Source organism: Grus americana, chromosome 1, assembly GCF_028858705.1.
Source record: "Grus americana isolate bGruAme1 chromosome 1, bGruAme1.mat, whole genome shotgun sequence".
NCBI lineage: Eukaryota > Metazoa > Chordata > Aves > Gruiformes > Gruidae > Grus > Grus americana.
The window spans coordinates 102,229,544-102,246,037 of record NC_072852.1 but is presented as its reverse complement, the minus strand read 5'-3'; the positions used below and the strand labels follow the sequence as shown (position 1 = coordinate 102,246,037).

The 16,494-nt window shown below is 43.9% G+C and overlaps 1 protein-coding gene across 1 annotated transcript; it reads left to right on the top strand.

Moving 5' to 3' along the window:
• Positions 1 to 232: 232 nt before the first annotated feature.
• On the top strand, positions 233 to 13,309 carry STYXL2 (serine/threonine/tyrosine interacting like 2). Its single transcript, XM_054824265.1, has 6 exons — positions 233 to 386; positions 1,141 to 1,273; positions 3,706 to 3,800; positions 4,453 to 4,684; positions 5,429 to 5,646; positions 7,842 to 13,309. Exons 2-6 carry the CDS (start codon positions 1,161 to 1,163, stop codon positions 10,682 to 10,684), a joined length of 3,501 nt encoding a protein of 1,166 aa, XP_054680240.1. The 5' UTR covers positions 233 to 386; positions 1,141 to 1,160; the 3' UTR covers positions 10,685 to 13,309.
• The last annotated feature ends 3,185 nt before the right edge of the window (positions 13,310 to 16,494 follow it).

The window sequence follows — 16,494 nt, the reverse complement described above, 5'->3', positions numbered from 1 at the left end:
TGGAGGCTCCCTGCAGGCTGATGTCCAGCCTCACTGTCTCTGGGCTCTTCTCTGGGCTCCTCCTGCAACTAGGAAATGTCGGAGAATCCAGCCCACAGCAGGGAAGGAGTTAAGTGCTTGACCAGCTGCTGTCTATGAGGCACTGAATTCTTTCCCGTGCAATCTAGGAGCCAGCGTCAGGACAACACTATATTTAGAAAGCTGATAAAGGTTTAGTGCCAACAGTTGTCCTGCCCCTTGATGAAGAAGCCGCAGAGGGAGCAAGAGGGGGCAGCTGATTTCTCTCCCCGTAGTATTGTTCCTGCCAGGTTTCCTGCCCTCTTCACTTGACTCCTTTGCCGTGCCTCTGGCAGGGACCCCTCAGCAGAGTTGTCCAGGCACAGGGGGTAAGTACCCTTTTCTTTCTGCCCCGCCGCTTGCTGCCCTGTGAGCGGCAGCCGCTCCTCAGCCCCATTGGTGCCACGCGGCTGCAGTCCTCCTGCCTGAGGCTGGCTGCCGGGGCCCTCTAGACTGCTGCCAGCTGTCATGGCATGATGAGGCAGGAGTCACTCTGGCTGGGCCTGGGGAAGCATCAGCTGTTGTGTTTTCATGCTCCCAACCGAGCTGTGGCCCCCTTGCTCTCACACCCAGGGCCAGCATGGCGGACTCCCCACAAAGGATTACAAGGACAAAGTCCTGAGGCTTAAAGCACCTTCAGCCTTGAGCTTTAGAAGTGTTTCATTTTGAGGAGGCAAGGTCTCATGTTTCTTGCCCCCGACGCCCCTTCCAGTCCAGCTCTGGCTGTGTACAGCTCTTTCCAGCCACCATGCACGGGCTGAGCTGGCCAGGGGGTGGATAGAGTTTCTGCCCCGCCACCCCTTCCTTCCTGGCCTTCCTGCACACTTACTCACAGGCAAGAAGGGCATCGGCGCTCACTGGGCAGCAGCCAGGGAGCCGCACGAGGCCTCAGGAATGGCAGGCACCCTGGCAGAGGAGCCAACGTGGCTGGCTTGCGGCAAGGGCTGCTCGTGGGGTTGTGGGAGCAAGATTTGGGAGCCCCTTCTGCCGCACCCCCCCTGCCACTGCCACCCCACAGCCGGGGGATGTCTTCCCGCGCGGACCTCTGTAATGGCCCTCTCTCCTGCCGTGCTCCCCTTGTAGTGGATCCTCTTGCAGCTGCCATGGCCAGCGGCAGAGATTCAGACAGCGAGCAGGTGGTGCCCGATGAGGAGGATGAGGGACCGGATGTGAAAGCCGTGCAGGCCCACTATCTCCGCAGCCCCTCACCCAGCCGGTGAGTATGCTTGTCACAGGCACTACCATGGCCTCCCTGTAGCACGTGCTAGATCAGCTTGCCTGCCTTCCTCTTCCACTGCTTCCTCTCCACACAGGCCCTTAGATCAAGCATGGAGCCCAGGGCTTCCCTCCCCTCCCAGAGGTGGGGGTCAGCATGTCAGCAGGGAGAGAGACTGCAGAGACAGGACTCCTACGCTAATTAATCCATCCCACTGAGAGTGTATGCGCACACGGGGGGACATAAATTGCAGAAAACATTGCTATGGGGTGGTATTGTTGCTCTTCCCCGTCTCATGCTCTCATGTGCACCCCATGCTGAAACTTCTGATCCAGATTTCAACTGTTCCTAAATTCAGCCCCATCTTTCTGTCCATTATAAGAACCTGTGGATTTTTTAATGTTTATATTAGCCTTTCCCAGCCCCAGAAGAACTGAGAGTCTTTGGATTTGGGCTTGGTTCACAGCCATCTTTAGCTACAGGATTCAGGCACTGAACAGGAGGCTGTCACAGTGCAACAAAAATTGAGTTACCTCAAGCAAAACGAGCATGATTAGATGTGTTTTCTCCTAATAGAAGGAAAACCACATCCCTTTGTACTCTTTTCTAAAGCAAAATGCTCTGCAGGGCTTTCTGTACACTTTGAGATGCTTTAGCTGAAGGCAGGGAGTAGGGATTGAGGTTGAAAAGAACCTGCCCCAGTGGCCCTCAACAAGTAAGAGGTTATGAAATGTTCCCATTAACTGTGGGGCACTGCAGAAAAATGAGGACAGAGTGCTTATTTCATTTAACTACATGCATTTAAAAATTGTTTAGGAAGTTCACTGAGCTCACATAAAGTAAAATTATGTATTGAATTTGGTAAATCACTCTCCTACTGCTCATCAATCACTCTAAAATGAACAGAAGCACCTCTCCAGTTTATTCCCTTCCCTTCCTTTTTTTTTTCCCCCTTCTCCTTTTTTTCTTGCTGTCAATGCCAAAAGTAATGATGATGATGGCAAGGTCCTTCCCAACCAGAATGAAGCCCTTGAAGCATCCAGGCTTGGGCAGTTCTGCACCTGTGTGTTTCATGGATGTTTGGGGCACCTACAGGTAAAATGTGTTGAGACTGTGGTGGCGGATTATTACCAACTGTTATCTTTTTATGGAGCTTGGAGGCAACCTTTACAGCAAAAGGAATTGAAGGCAGAGCATAGCCACAAATTTGTGTCAGCTCCTATAAATGAGACTGAGACTCTGCTTGCTCATCTCATGAACTCCTTTGAAGAGCTAGAAAAGGATTACTTTCAGTCACAGTTGACAAGTGCTGGAACCCAACTAAATGACCTAGATGAGCCCATTAAGTGGTTTCTGATGGCTGTGGCCTCCATTTTGATTCTGGAGAAGGAAAGCAGTTTAGTTCTCCAGAAACTTTGCTGCACCTTGACTGCACATTAATCACCCTCCCTCTCCTTCTTTAATTAAACAAAAACAGTGTGTTGCAGGTACTGCAAGCCTGCATTGGCAGATAGCTTCTGTGATGGCAGCAAACCTGTCCTAATGATCTGTACCATCTATTTGGAAGGAAATGTAGAGGGTGTGCATCAGGGAAAAAGCTCTGTAAAATATTTTGTTAAGATGGTCTAAATAAGAAGAGAAGATTTGCTTGAACTCTACAGGTGGACCCTGATGGAAATATATTTCTTTTCAAGATTGTAGCCCTTTTTAGTTTAACAAAAACTTAGGTAAATCACACTGTTTGTCAAAGAACTCCCTTCAAAGGTATGTGTGGGTTTTGTAGTTGTTTCTGACCTGCAGTTAGACAACACTATGTGAGTGGAGGGACTGACCAGAGATTTATGCTATGAAGTGACCAATGCACTGAGTACTGAGGGAGAGATTCACAGGCTTCAATCTTAATGCTTGCATTGCAGCTTGTGATAACTCAAAGGATGCTTGTAGGCAATTAGCTAACAGAAAAACCCCACAAGTTTTCTAGCACAGTCTGGTTTGAATTATTGAAGAAATTCTAGTTAGGACAATGTTTATGTCTGTCTGTCTAAGTGAGAGCTACTTGTGACACTATTCCTTGTGATCCATTCCCCTCCCAGTCTCAAACCAGACACTGATCTTCTTTACCCAAAAACTCCTCCACCAGTCCATTCTCTTGCATTTCCAGCCCACTGCTGCTTCTCCACATGGGACCTGTCTATGTCCTGCAAACACTGGATACCAAGGCATGGTTGAAGCCTGTAGTGCTACTCTGGAGAGCAGGGTGGGGGTGAGGGGTGGGAGAAGAGCTGGGGCTTCCCTTTTACCGTCAAAGGATCCTCACTGCTCCAGCTCCCTGCTGTTCTCTTCTGGAATGGGTGAAAAGGGCTGAAGTCCTGGAGATGGGATCCCCGTGGAGGGCAATTGCCTAATAGGCAATGTGGTTGGTTGGTTGGCAGGCATTCAGTGATATCGGACACTGATACAGAGAGCATCTTCATGGAGCCAATCCATCTGTCATCTGCTGTGGCTGCCAAACAAATAATCAATGAAGGTAAGAGGAGGAAAGGTAAAAGAACTACGTAAGTAACAGAGACTTGAGTTGCACTTGTTTTGCCTTTATGGGAAAACCCCACCTGAGGTAGAGGTGAGAACCACAAAGAAATAACAATTTACAGAAAGGTTTGGTGACTGCCTTTGAAGTTGTGCACTGAATCTGTGACGGAATAGTGTACCACAATGGTGAACACAGTTTGATTACTGGTTGCTCGCTAGAAGAGAAGTGAGAAGTGAGAAGTGAAGCGAGAAGAGAAGAGAAGGGAAGGGAAGGGAAGGAGGGAGAAAGAGAGAGAAGAGAAGAGAAAAAAAGAAAAGGGAAGGGGGAAGGAAATAGGAAAGGAAAAGGAAAAGAGGGAAGGGGAAAGGAAAAAGGGAAAGAAAAAGAGGCAGGGAAGGGAAAATTCCCAGGCTTTTGGCCAGTGTGCGTCTCTGGACTGAGAGGACAGTGCAGTATGCTCTTCCCATTACTAACTGCCTTGAGGCTACCAGATAAGCATGTACATACGCATGCACATGTTGCAGACAGGACAGTGTGATGTTACTGGGAAAAAAAGCAAGCCACAAGGCTTGTCCCAGGAACAAAGAATGACAGGTCATATATTGCATTGGTTTTACATGCTTTTAGTTACAATGTCAGTTTATTCCAGAACTGAAGACAAAGGACACCAAGGTAGATTCAGTGTGTCCCAGGATGTTAGAGTCTGCGCAGCAGCTGATGGTGGAAGACCTGTACAACCGAGTTAAGGAAAAGATTGATGACACCAGCTTGTTTAACACACCGTGTGTGATGGACTTGCAGAGGGCACTTGTGAAGGACAGGCTGGAGACCCCCAGGGATGCTGTGGATGAAGTCTGGCCTAATGTCTTCATAGCAGAAAAGTAAGTGTCAGCTTTTGTCATCAAGTTGCATGAGGGTGCAGTGAAGGGTCAGATGGAACCGTTGAAGGCATAACATGTATTACATGCACCTAATGCCTTTCATCCCTAGAGAGTCCCAAAGTGTTTCTCAGAATATGCTCACAAAGATCTCTGTGCACTGAAAAGTAAATACTTCTGGAATAGAATCAGCAGCTTTCCTATGCTATTTTGATGCTTCAAGAATTTAGGAGAGGAAAAGGCAAATTACACTGTTCTGATTGGAATTTGGCTGTGAAATTGGGACTGAAGTCTTTGTTATGTAAAAGAGAGTTTAAAAAGAAATGCTGTAGCAAATATCGAGTGGAAATGGTTAGGTCTTCTGTACCATGGCTCAGCTGTCTGAGACACCTGTGCAAGTGACCAGGACAGAATTGGAAGGGGTTATAGTGTAAATTATAGAGATAAAAATTGAGACATAAGTAAGTAGCCTGAACCTAGGATGGCAGGACGAGTTTAAAATCAAGCTGTAGTGGAAATCAAGCATGCAGCTCTACTGGTGAGTGCAGGTTTCTTGTTTTCTTTTCCCAGTGAGTATTGGAAAGAAATTCCTGTAGAAATTCCTCTCAAAGGACATTAAGATCTGAGTGGAGCCACGTGTTGGATGAGTAACACAGACTGGGAGCTCTGTAGACCTTGCAGCAGATGGTTTCTTTCCTACCCAAAAAAGGAGCACTGATATCTAACATCTTTTTTTCTTTCCCAAAGAAGTGTTGCAGTGAACAAAAGCCGTTTGAAGAGACTGGGGATCACGCATGTCTTGAATGCAGCTCATGGTACAGGTGTATACACAGGACCAGGTTTCTACAACGGTCTGAATATCCAATACCTGGGCATTGAAGTGGATGATTTTCCAGATATGGATATCTCCAAATACTTCCGCCCAGCTGCAGAGTTCCTTGACGAAGCACTGCTGACTTACAGGGGTAAGAGGAAAAGATTACTGTGGTTTCAGAATTCTTGGGAATGAAGGGGTGAAGCATTACTCTGATAAACAGCTGATGCCACATTTGTAAGGCAGATACTTTATTCTCTGCATCCAGTTACAGTGAACAGTCCTTGCCCATTTCTGCTGTGCCTCATTCAAAACAGGAGGGGGTAAACTAATGAGAGGAGGCAGCCCAGCAGCCCCTGCTGCAAGCCCCATGTCTACAGACTCAAAGTGGCAGCAAGCCACCTCCCTCAGCTGCTTTGAAAGTACCCTACTATTACAAAGAGGTGAAGCCCTGGTCCAATAAATATATTGTTTTTTATTGATATTATATAATACTATATATATATAGATATATTTCTGTATACTGTGAGTTTCAGTTTTGCCAGGATGCTTACTACAAAAGAACAGGCTGATTTACTAGAACAATCCAAACAGCTGGGTTGAACCCCTGGATGTCTACACCCAGGCTACTGTATAATTTGCTGGATGCCAATTCCATGTCAACTGTTATTCTGTGGACCTCCAGTGCCTACTGGTCATTTTGTTGCAGCTTCAGTGGACAGTTAGAAATATCTTTCTGGAATTCAGTATGAAAATGAACACCACAGTCAGTGATATCACTGATATTCTTCATATATGTATTCAACGCATTAAATTTTTGTAGAGACACAACAGGTTACCTCCTCATAGAAGTGACAGTAAGAAAAGTGAGAAGTTTTGTTAGTACACAAGAAAAACTGATCCAATTTTAATAGCTCACCAACAACACAAGGAGGAACACTACCCATCTATGTTCTTCCTCATAACTCCCACTGCTACCCTTGGCATAGTACAGATGCTTACTGCTGGTGGCATTCATTGACCCTTCAACTCACTGACCCAGCAAAAAAGGACAGCCCAACAGGGAAGAGATGGTTTTCCATGGGGCTAGCGAGCTGAACTGGCTCAGTGAAGGGCCCAGTGAGTACCAGAGCCGACACAGGAAAAGATGCACGGAGACAGAGGAGCCTTGAAAGAAAGCAGAGGAATGAGATCTCCCCCTTTTGGTGAGCTGTTAGATAGGCTTTACTGGCTGTTAAAACACTCGGCAGGCAACTGAGACTTTTGATACTAAGAAAGGTGTAAAAGACATTTCAGGATTGTAGGAATAGGTACATTAGGTAAATAGTTGCAGTAACATATCAGCAGTCAGAAAGGTGGTGGTTAAACTGGCTTCATTAAGTTTCAGTGCAAACAGTTTGATTAAACTGGAGTTTATCACACACTTAGAAACAGTCATTTAAGTTATTTGCAAGCTAGCAAAGCCTCATTTACACTCTTCATATTTTACAAGCGTTTCTTTAACTGTAATTTGCTATAAAAGTAACTTTAAAAACCAATTCTTCTGTGCCACAGCTTAGTTTTCTGCAGGAGGTGCTTTCTGTGTAAATACCATGAAATAAAGCAGATCCTCAGCTTTGATTGTAGCTCTTGCAGTCACTGTTTACAGAACAGTGGGTCCCTGTAGTTTGAAGCAGCTGTATCAGTTTGTCAGAGTCAAAATCAGCTCTTTTCTGCTAGTTGCTTGGTTCTCCTGTTCTGAGATATAATACTATGACTCTGGCCTCTAGCCAGTCTACATGTAGCTGTTTGAGCGTACCTTGCAAAACAGCAGATCTGGATTGTGGCAACAATATAACTTAATTAATAGAAAATTTTATTTAAGTCCTATAATGTGCCTTATAAAAAAATGTAAATTATTTTCTTATCCTCCCAATACCTTCCTGGAGGCTAATGCTAATATCTCCCTTTTTACATATAGGGAAACTGAAGCATGGAAGGCTTAAATGTCTTACCCTAAGTCATCCAGCAAGTCAAGAATACTGTATCACTTGTCTTTCTAATACCTATTATAAGCTTTTTGATTATTTGGGGAAGTGAAGTGTATAGGTGAAAATACAAATATTATTTAGACTGTTTTGAAATGTGCCTGCCCACAGCTTTTGAAACAAATGTGGTTTTTATTCACATGTATCTAAGTTTTTATTAAGATAAAACTAACAAATATTTAGTATTGATTTCAGTCACTGAAACATATAATCTGTCTATTTTTTAACACCATTCAGAGAATTCTTTTGTGCCACATATCAGAGCAACCTCTCTGTGTTATTTGAAATAGCTAATTACTTTTATATTTGATATCTGTAGGCAAAATCCTTGTCAGCAGTGAAATGGGAATCAGTCGCTCAGCTGTGCTGGTGTCTGCTTACCTGATGATCTACCACCACATGACCATTCTGGAGGCTCTGATGACTCTGAGAAAGAAGCGTGCCATTTACCCCAATGATGGCTTTCTGAAACAGCTAAGGGAGCTCAATGAGCAGTTGTTGGAGGAACGAGAGTTGGAGCATACTGGAGATGAAGAAGTCACTCCTAGACAAAGTCCTGTTGCCCATGCAGGGACTTCCTCCCAGCCGTCTGGAGTTGGGGACTCAGAAAGCATCATGGGAGCCAAAACCCACTCCATCACAGTAGAAGAAGAGGACACCAGCAGCCTCTTGAGTAGTCATAGGAGCTCTTCATCAGTGCAAAAAACTGGCCGGGTTTCCAAACACTCCACCCTTATCAGTGAGGAGGAAGAGGAACAGTTGTATGAAGAATGGAGGAAGAAACAAGGTCTGCCTGCAAAGGAACCAGGAGTTAACCATGGAAGAAGGACATCTCCAAAGCTTCTGGATGAGGAAGGGGAACAATATGAGGAGGATGTGGAACAGAGGATCCATGACTGGCAGTGCAGAAATGAGAAATACCAAATGGAGGGTCCACCCAGGGAGGAGGATGGAGATTCCAGCATGGGAGGAAGACCTTACCCATCAGGTGAATTCAGTGATGCTGAGAGCGTGAGCAGTTTTGAGATCCGAACCCTAAAAGAACAGCTGGAAGTCAGTAGCTTTAGCAGGATGAGAAGGAGCCGCACAGGCTCTGTGTCTTCAGAGAGCACTTGGGACATGTGGAACCAGAGGCTTCTGGAGATCGAGAAGGAAGCTGCTCAGAGGTATCGTTCTAAGAATAAAAATTGTGGGGAGGGACAATCCCCAGAAACAGGAAGAAAGGAGAGGGATGTAGATGAGGAAAGCGTGTTTTCAGACAGTAGCTCCTTTTACAATTTCTGCCAAAAGAACAAAGACAAGTTGACTCCTTTAGAAAGATGGAAGGTCAAGAGGATCCAGTTTGGCTTTCACAAGAAGGATTTAGAACCATCATCATCTTCTGTACCATCTCCAGCAGAAGATGGCAGCCAGGCAGGTGGGGAGGGGACAGAAGGGAAGAGTTTGTCAGACATTAACCTGACTGCTTACCAGGCTTGGAAAATGAAGCGGCAGAAGAAGGTGGGCAGTGAAAGCAAGGAGGAATTTGTGGAGTTTGCCAAAAGTGAGGATTCTGCTTCAGCTAAAAAGAAGCAGAGGCGTGTAGAGCTCCTTGAGCGTTCAAAGAAAATTTTAGAAGAAAGCCAGTCCATGTGCAGCTGGGAGACAGACAGTACGATGAGTGGGAGTATCCCACTGTCAGCTTTCTGGTCTTCAGCACCTTCTGCAAGCGGTGCCGAGGATGCAGCTTCTGCACTGAGCATGCAGACAAATCATTCATCTGTATCACAGACCAGGAGCAGCACAGGGGCAGTGCAGCCTCAGGTGCCAAGCATACCCCTTCCCAGTCTCCCGGTTGGCCCAGGTGACACAATATCCATGGCAAGCATTCAGAACTGGATCGCTAATGTGGTCAGTGAAACCATTGCTCAAAAGCAAAATGAGATCATGATGCTGTCCCGTCCATCATCTGCAGTGGCCTCCAGCATAATGTCAGGAGACCTTGGCAGGCGGGTAGATGATGATAAGGTTTCTCTTCTCAGTGCTCAGAGTGGTTCATCTCTTGGTATCTCTCAGCTTCGCCAGCAAGACATGCATAGGGCTGAGTCTCAGTCTGTCCTGTCCTGCAATACCTCAGTGAGCACAAGGACGGAAGGAACTAGTTCAAACATGAAGACAACACAGACAAGCAAGCCACTGTACAGCCTCTTTGCTGATGATGTTGACCTAAAGAAACTCAGGAGGAAGGAGAAGGAGATGCAAATGGAAATGAGAGAGAAAATGTCAGATTATCAAATTGAAAAAGTGATAAGAGACAATAAACGCAGCACTTTATTTAAAAAAAAGATGACCAAAGGAGAGGAAAATGAAATAGAAGATGACCGAGAGAGTACAACAAACAGCCACAGGCGCTCCTTGCAAGCAGATCTTGACAGAACTGATACAGTCTTTGATCTGTCCAGTCAACCTGCAAACACAGGTGCACCAAAGTCAGAGATAGAGAGTGATATTACCAAGTGGCTCAGTGGCCTGAAAGCAGAAAGAGAACCACCGTCACATTATAATCAAAGTGAGAAGGCTAGAGAGAAATATAGTCGATCATCCAAAGTTAGAGAAATGGATTCTGAAACATCCAGTTACAGATTCTCCAGATCCCAAAGAGAAGAGCTAGACAGCTGTTCTTCCTACGAGTCAAAAGGAGATTCACTTAGAACCATGTCAAGGTTTTCCTCTGCTTCTGCAAAAGAGGACAAAAAGATGTATAAGTTCACAAGGTCAAGGGTCAGTGAGACAACAAGTACCAGAGAAAAGAGCCCAGAGCTGCACGTTTTCAGCCAAACACCTGAACCATCCTTTGACTCTGAATCCCCTGAACCATCTACACAGAGTCGAGTTAGATCTCATCATGTGGAGGCGTGTGAAGAGGAGGCTAGGTCAGACACGTCAGAATTTGGAGCTAAGAGAAAGTTCACCCAGAGCTTTTCAAAGTCTGAAGAGGATGGGAAGAAGGAGGCAAAAGTGGAACAAAGTGAAGAAAGATTTGCATCTAGACAGTTCTCTCAGTACAGGCGAAGCGTGCGTAAAGAAGAGGAAGAAGAGATGGATGATGATGCCATTATTGCTGCTTGGAGAAGCCGACTAGAAGAAACTACAGCAAAGCTCCGGCGGCGAAGGGAAGAGTGACCAAGATCAGATTATAGGAACACAAGCAGAGCCACAGAGTCCCTGAATCACTCATCATTATATTTCTGATAATCCTTTGTGGTTTGTAGGGCATTTCCTGCAGATAGTTCTCTTCTTAATCAAAAGCGATAAAGGGAAGAGGTCAAGTTTTGGAAGTGTTTGTGGTTTGTCAGAAAGAAGATGCTAGTATTAAATGATCAATGTAGGTAGGAACACAATGTTAGAAGCCATTAGGAGCCAGACAACGTTTCAGCAGCAAAAGCAAGTAATGGTGGCACCTCAATTCAAAAGACCAATCACATCCCATTTTGGTTATTTCAATTTCCTAGTCTCGTTAAAGACTGGACATACTTTTTCTAGGATCTTTTTCATCATAAATGGAAGAAGCCAATGGCCTTTTCTAGGAACTTGAAGAATGTTCCTCTCTTAATCAGTTTTACTTTACACCACTGAGAGGATATTACCAGGTAGGCTCCATTTTCTGCACCAGTCTTATGAATGTCTACAGAAATAAGACAGTTCAGGGGAATACCTGTACTGTTTTACTTAACCACATAGCAGAAGCAAAGTGAAATAATAGAAAAAAGAAGATGCCTCCTTCTTTTTCAAAGTTCAATGCAGTAATGAATGTATTCCTGTGGTACCATTGTTTTCTATCAGATGGAGTCATCTCTGCTCCAGTATGGTTGGTTCCTGCTCATAACTTTGGGTCAACAAAGGAAAAATGCAAAAAGTAATATTAACAGCCATCTAAAAATGATGTTCTGATGTAGTTAAAGAGATAGAGTTAGGATTAGTGTTAGGTTAGGCTGGGTTTCTGAAGTACTGACTTCGGTTTATGTATGCAGCTCAGCTAAGTCTGTGCTTTTATGTCTATAGTCAGATTGTCATGTATTAATTTTCAACATAATTACCTTAAAAGAAGAGAGTGATACACAAACTGACCTCATAATAAAATGATGTATAACTAAAGTGTCAGTATAAGGCACAAATTGTATGTCTGTTGAACATGGTTCTTGGAAGCTCGTTTTTAGGAGATGGTAGGTTTAGTTGACATGTTACAGTTAACATGTTGTTTGTATCATGAGCTACAGAGCCCACTTTTCAGAGTAAGTGGAAGGACCACAGTCTCCATGTTAACTGAGTACACCAAGTTAAAGCCTTGGGTCTTTCCATGCCCCAAGTCTCGTGAGCTTGTGTGACGCGACCTGCCAGGCCTGTCACAGCATCACTTGTGTAACTTGTATAATGCTGTGTCTTTGATGCATCAGAGCACCCAACTCTGTCACCAGTCAACATACTCCACCTCTCTCTTATAAACACCTAGACCAGTTTCTCCTGATTTCTACTCTGGAATTATCTGTTCCCTCTTCTGTACAGACTGTATTTTGAAAGAACAAAACCCTCTGCAGAGCTGAGTATAAAACAACAATGGAGGGATGATGCAGTATTGCTTTCTCACAGGAAGTTTTCTTTCTTTTTCTTGTCATCTCTTCTCCGTCCCACCGCGATGCTTAGAGCTCACTATTACTATTATGCTAGTACCTCTCCCTATTCTAATTATGTCATATAGACAGTAAGCTCCGCAGGGCAAAGGCCTGGTCTTTGTCCTTGTCTGTATGACTCCACACACATCAGCAATGCTATCTAAATGGTTACTGATAACAAAATGCAGCTGCCAATTTTCCTAAACTTAGATTCATTTCTCTCAACTATTACTCACTGATTAGACATTATCCCTGCTTCTCTGAAGATAAAGATGACTCTTTCTGACAGCCAGGACTAGGGTAAATGATAGCTACTTATTGTCAGGTGAATGGAGTTTCAAAATCAGGTGATTGAACAATAACAGTGTCACCGAAATCCGGGAATAAACCTCGTAACACCAATGTAGTGTTAAAAGGCAGGCATTCTTTATTGCAGCACTGGATGCACGGGGGATAGCTCCACCCAACGTGCATGCCCGGTGATCACCAACACACAGGTTATGTAGGATCAAAACATACATATTCATCATTTTTCTCAGAAAGGGCAGTCCTATGATAATAATTTCTTGGAATCCATTTCCATATTCTCCTCCCTGTTACGCATGCTCAGTGATTTGAGTCGGTGGTCCTCAAGGGTCTCTGGTGGTCGTCAGTGGTCTTGCACCTGTGTCCGCTGGATGACCTCCTTCATGCAGGCATGCGCAGTATCCTTGCTGTGGATGCACCTGTCCATAACAACTTACTTCATAAGATTAATATCTCCAAACCTATTGTTCAGTTTGGTAGGGACTGTACATGGAACATAGCAGCACTGTACCTTGCCATGGTCAGTGAGCTTCATTACCTATTACCTTGGTTACAAACTAATTATCTCAACCTGATTCCATAGTTTCTGTTTCACGGCCCCTATCCCACAGTTACAACAGGGGTAGAAAAATAAGAGAAAGAACATATTTTACTTGTGTGGGGCTCTGGGTTGTTTTGGGTTTTTTTCTTGAGTAAACTCAGATTACATTTTTGAAGTACATAAGGAACATGGTCTTGTTAATGTTTCAGGCATCTAGAGATGCTATAAGGCTTATAATGCACTTCTACTACAATATAATATATAATGCAATACATCCCTTGTTTCTGCATACTTCTGTGAGTTGTATGTTTTTTAAGAAGTGGAATTCCAGGCTTTGATCCACATTCTGAGATTTGATGTTGAATTTCTGCAATGTGTGTTAGGATGGGCATTTTCCTCTTTTCCTCACCCCTGGTAAAGTTGCTCTGTGGAAAACAAGTCTACATATGCATATTTGGAACTTGCTGTAATTTCAGTCTAGAAAAGGTCTTAACTTTCGATGGATCAAAGTGGAAGTGCACAATACCTTCTGGCACTGAATTTACTTTTTTATCAAAGGCTGTTTCCCTTTGAAAAATCTCTCTCCTGCTTCCTATGGCTGGCTGCTGTTTTCAACAGAAATGTCTGTCCTCTGCAGTACTGTAGGGGGCATCTTACACTATAAAAGATGAGCAATGTATGATGTAGTAATTGGTTTCATTTTGCACTGTACAGCACAGCCTTTGTTTGGGTAGCATTTTGATTTAAACAGTAATCTAGTTCTGCCGCACAAATAAATTATTCACGACTGAGGGGCAGAATATGGTTCTAAAACAAGCCTAAGCCAAACCATCCTGATAGCGAGTTTTGACCCTTCTGGGAAAGGGTTAAGTGGGTTCTGCTGACTCACTGAGGTAGGTGGCTTATTAGTTCACTTGTGTAAAAGGGAGATAAAAATGGTTTGCTGGGGAGAGGCCATCTAAGATGCTGGCTGAGCAGTCATGAGGGAGAAGCCTTAGAAATAGCTGAACTTTATTTTCTTATTGCTTATATCCTTGTTAATAAAGCCAAACCCCCAAAGCAATAAGGGGGTGGGGATCATTTTGGACTCCATTCAGCGTACGGCCTGTGCTTGCAAGCGAGATGGGAAAGGCTCCAGCTCACAGGTATAAATTACATGAAACAGTGACATAAAGACCTTGCATGGTGAAAATATTAAAGCATTCAGTCATAAGACCAATAACCAGGAGAGACAGAAATGGAGACGTTGAAGGCAGGCTAGAAAGTCAGGTTTTAAGATGAGAATTTAGAAGGAGATAGGGAGTCGGTGAAAGGGGAGAGGTCTGCACAGATTGTTTCAGGTGACCAGAGCTGCAGAGTGAATGATTTTTCAGCAATTACACTGCTCTGACATGAGATTAAAAGAGTAGGTAAGTACCCAAATTTATCTAGGAAGGATTTTTCAGCAAAGATGTGCTGGCACTGGTATTTTTGCTCAGCCTCAGTTTGCTGCTGTAGGCAGGAAGGGGGGGGTTTGGCATTGTATAGTGGAAGGTGAAAGTGCAAGGAGCATCCATACAGTCAGTTAAGAATATAAACACAGGAACATCAGAAAGGCTGTATGGGGTCAGACCAAAGGTCCGTCTGGCTCAATATCCTGTCTCTGACAGAGAACAACAGTGAATACCTAGGGAAGAATATAAGAGCAGTGATATAAGTGATATTTCCCCAGCAAGATCTTCCAGCTTCTAATCATTTGCAACTCAAGGACTTCCTGAGCCAGATGTGATATTTTTGTATTTAATAGCCCTTGATAGATTTTCCTTCTATGGAGGTGCCTAGTCATTTTTGAGTTATAGCCATTATAGCCTTGTACCCGCTAGCCTCCGTGATCTCTTGTGGCAAGAAGTCCCAAAACTTACTCTCTACTGAATGCTAAGCCACCTCCTTTTATTCTGTTCTGAACCCGCTGCCCATGAGCCTCCTTTAATGCCAAAATAATCTCTAGTTAGTATCTATGTGCCCCACAAGATTTTACCCCCCTTTACGGTTATGTCCCATCCTTAGCTCTCTGTTTTTAAGCTGAGTTACTCATTGCTCATATGGGAGCTGCTCCATGTCTCTGATTATCCTGGCTGTTCTTCTCCGAAACCTTTCCAGTTCTACTTTATCATGTTTGAGATGAGGGACCAAATCCTCACACAGTATTCAGGGTGCAGGTGTGGCAGGGATTTATCCTGTGTCATAATGACTTTCTTTTTTCTGTTTGTTCTTTCTTCCCTATTAACTCCTAACAGTTTGCATGCTTTTTTGGCTGTTGCTGAGCACCAAGGTGACATTTTCATGGAACTATTTATTATATCCACAAAATCTTGTTGCTGGATGGCAATGGTCATCATTTTATATGTTGAGTTTTCTTATGTGTAATGCTTGACATTTATTAGCCTTGAATTTCATTTGCCATCTTAGTGCTCAGTCTCTCAGTCTCATTAAGTCCTTCTGCATTTTTTTCACAGCCGGCCTCTCATTTCTATGACTCTGTTTCCTTAATATCCTTTGAACAACGTAGAAACTCAGGGTATGTGGGAAGCAAAGAAGTTGAGGGATACATGAGAGAGAAACCCATTTGATGTTGGTCTGAGTGAAGTAAGAAGAAAGTAAGTGATGAAAGCTGGAGAGCTAGGAGATATGAAGTGTTCAAAAAGAGATCTGAAGACAATAGGCAAATTAAGAAGGGGACCTACATTGGATGGAGACGTGATACATATGTAAGCTGAAGAGGCTAACGCAAAATATTAATTTTTTTAGATGTATAAAAATCTGGGGAAAGGTTATGGGGCAACCTCTGCGAGAAGGAAAGAGATGGTGGGATTTACGGGAATTACAGGTTTGTGAGAAATGTGAAGGGACTGAGAAATGGAAAGGGTGAGGGACATTCGTAGGACATAGATGATTAAATGATATCTGTGCTAGACTGTGAATTCAGTGTGGAAGAAGCAAGTTTGGAAGGAAGCAGAAATGTGCTAGAATTAAGTTATTCCTGGTGTAACAGCTGCATTCTGCGTCGTAATACTGATAGGTGTGGGGCCATGGCCCATTTCCCCCCACCTAGGACTTTCAGTGCAATTTGATTTATTGCATGCGGCACTAGTTTAGACTGGATAATTTTAAAAGCAGTTTAGCACTATTTCCTTCTTTTACAGCTCCTTGAGAAATGCTTACGCATTAGCTGTAGTGGAGAGCTAGGTGAATTATGAGACAAAAAGTTTTACTTGGTGATGGTTATGTTGCATTGCCTGCCTTTCCTTAAAGGGTTTAGCCAGAATACATTCAATATAGACATTATAACATGAAAACACAGTATCCATGACCTTCCTAAATTTATAGACAATCCAACAGAGATGCAGAAAGCATGTGATTAATATAGGCTAGGGCTTGGAAACAGACACTGCATCTTCATGTACTCTAGCAAAATTTATTTGAGAGCTACCTACCTA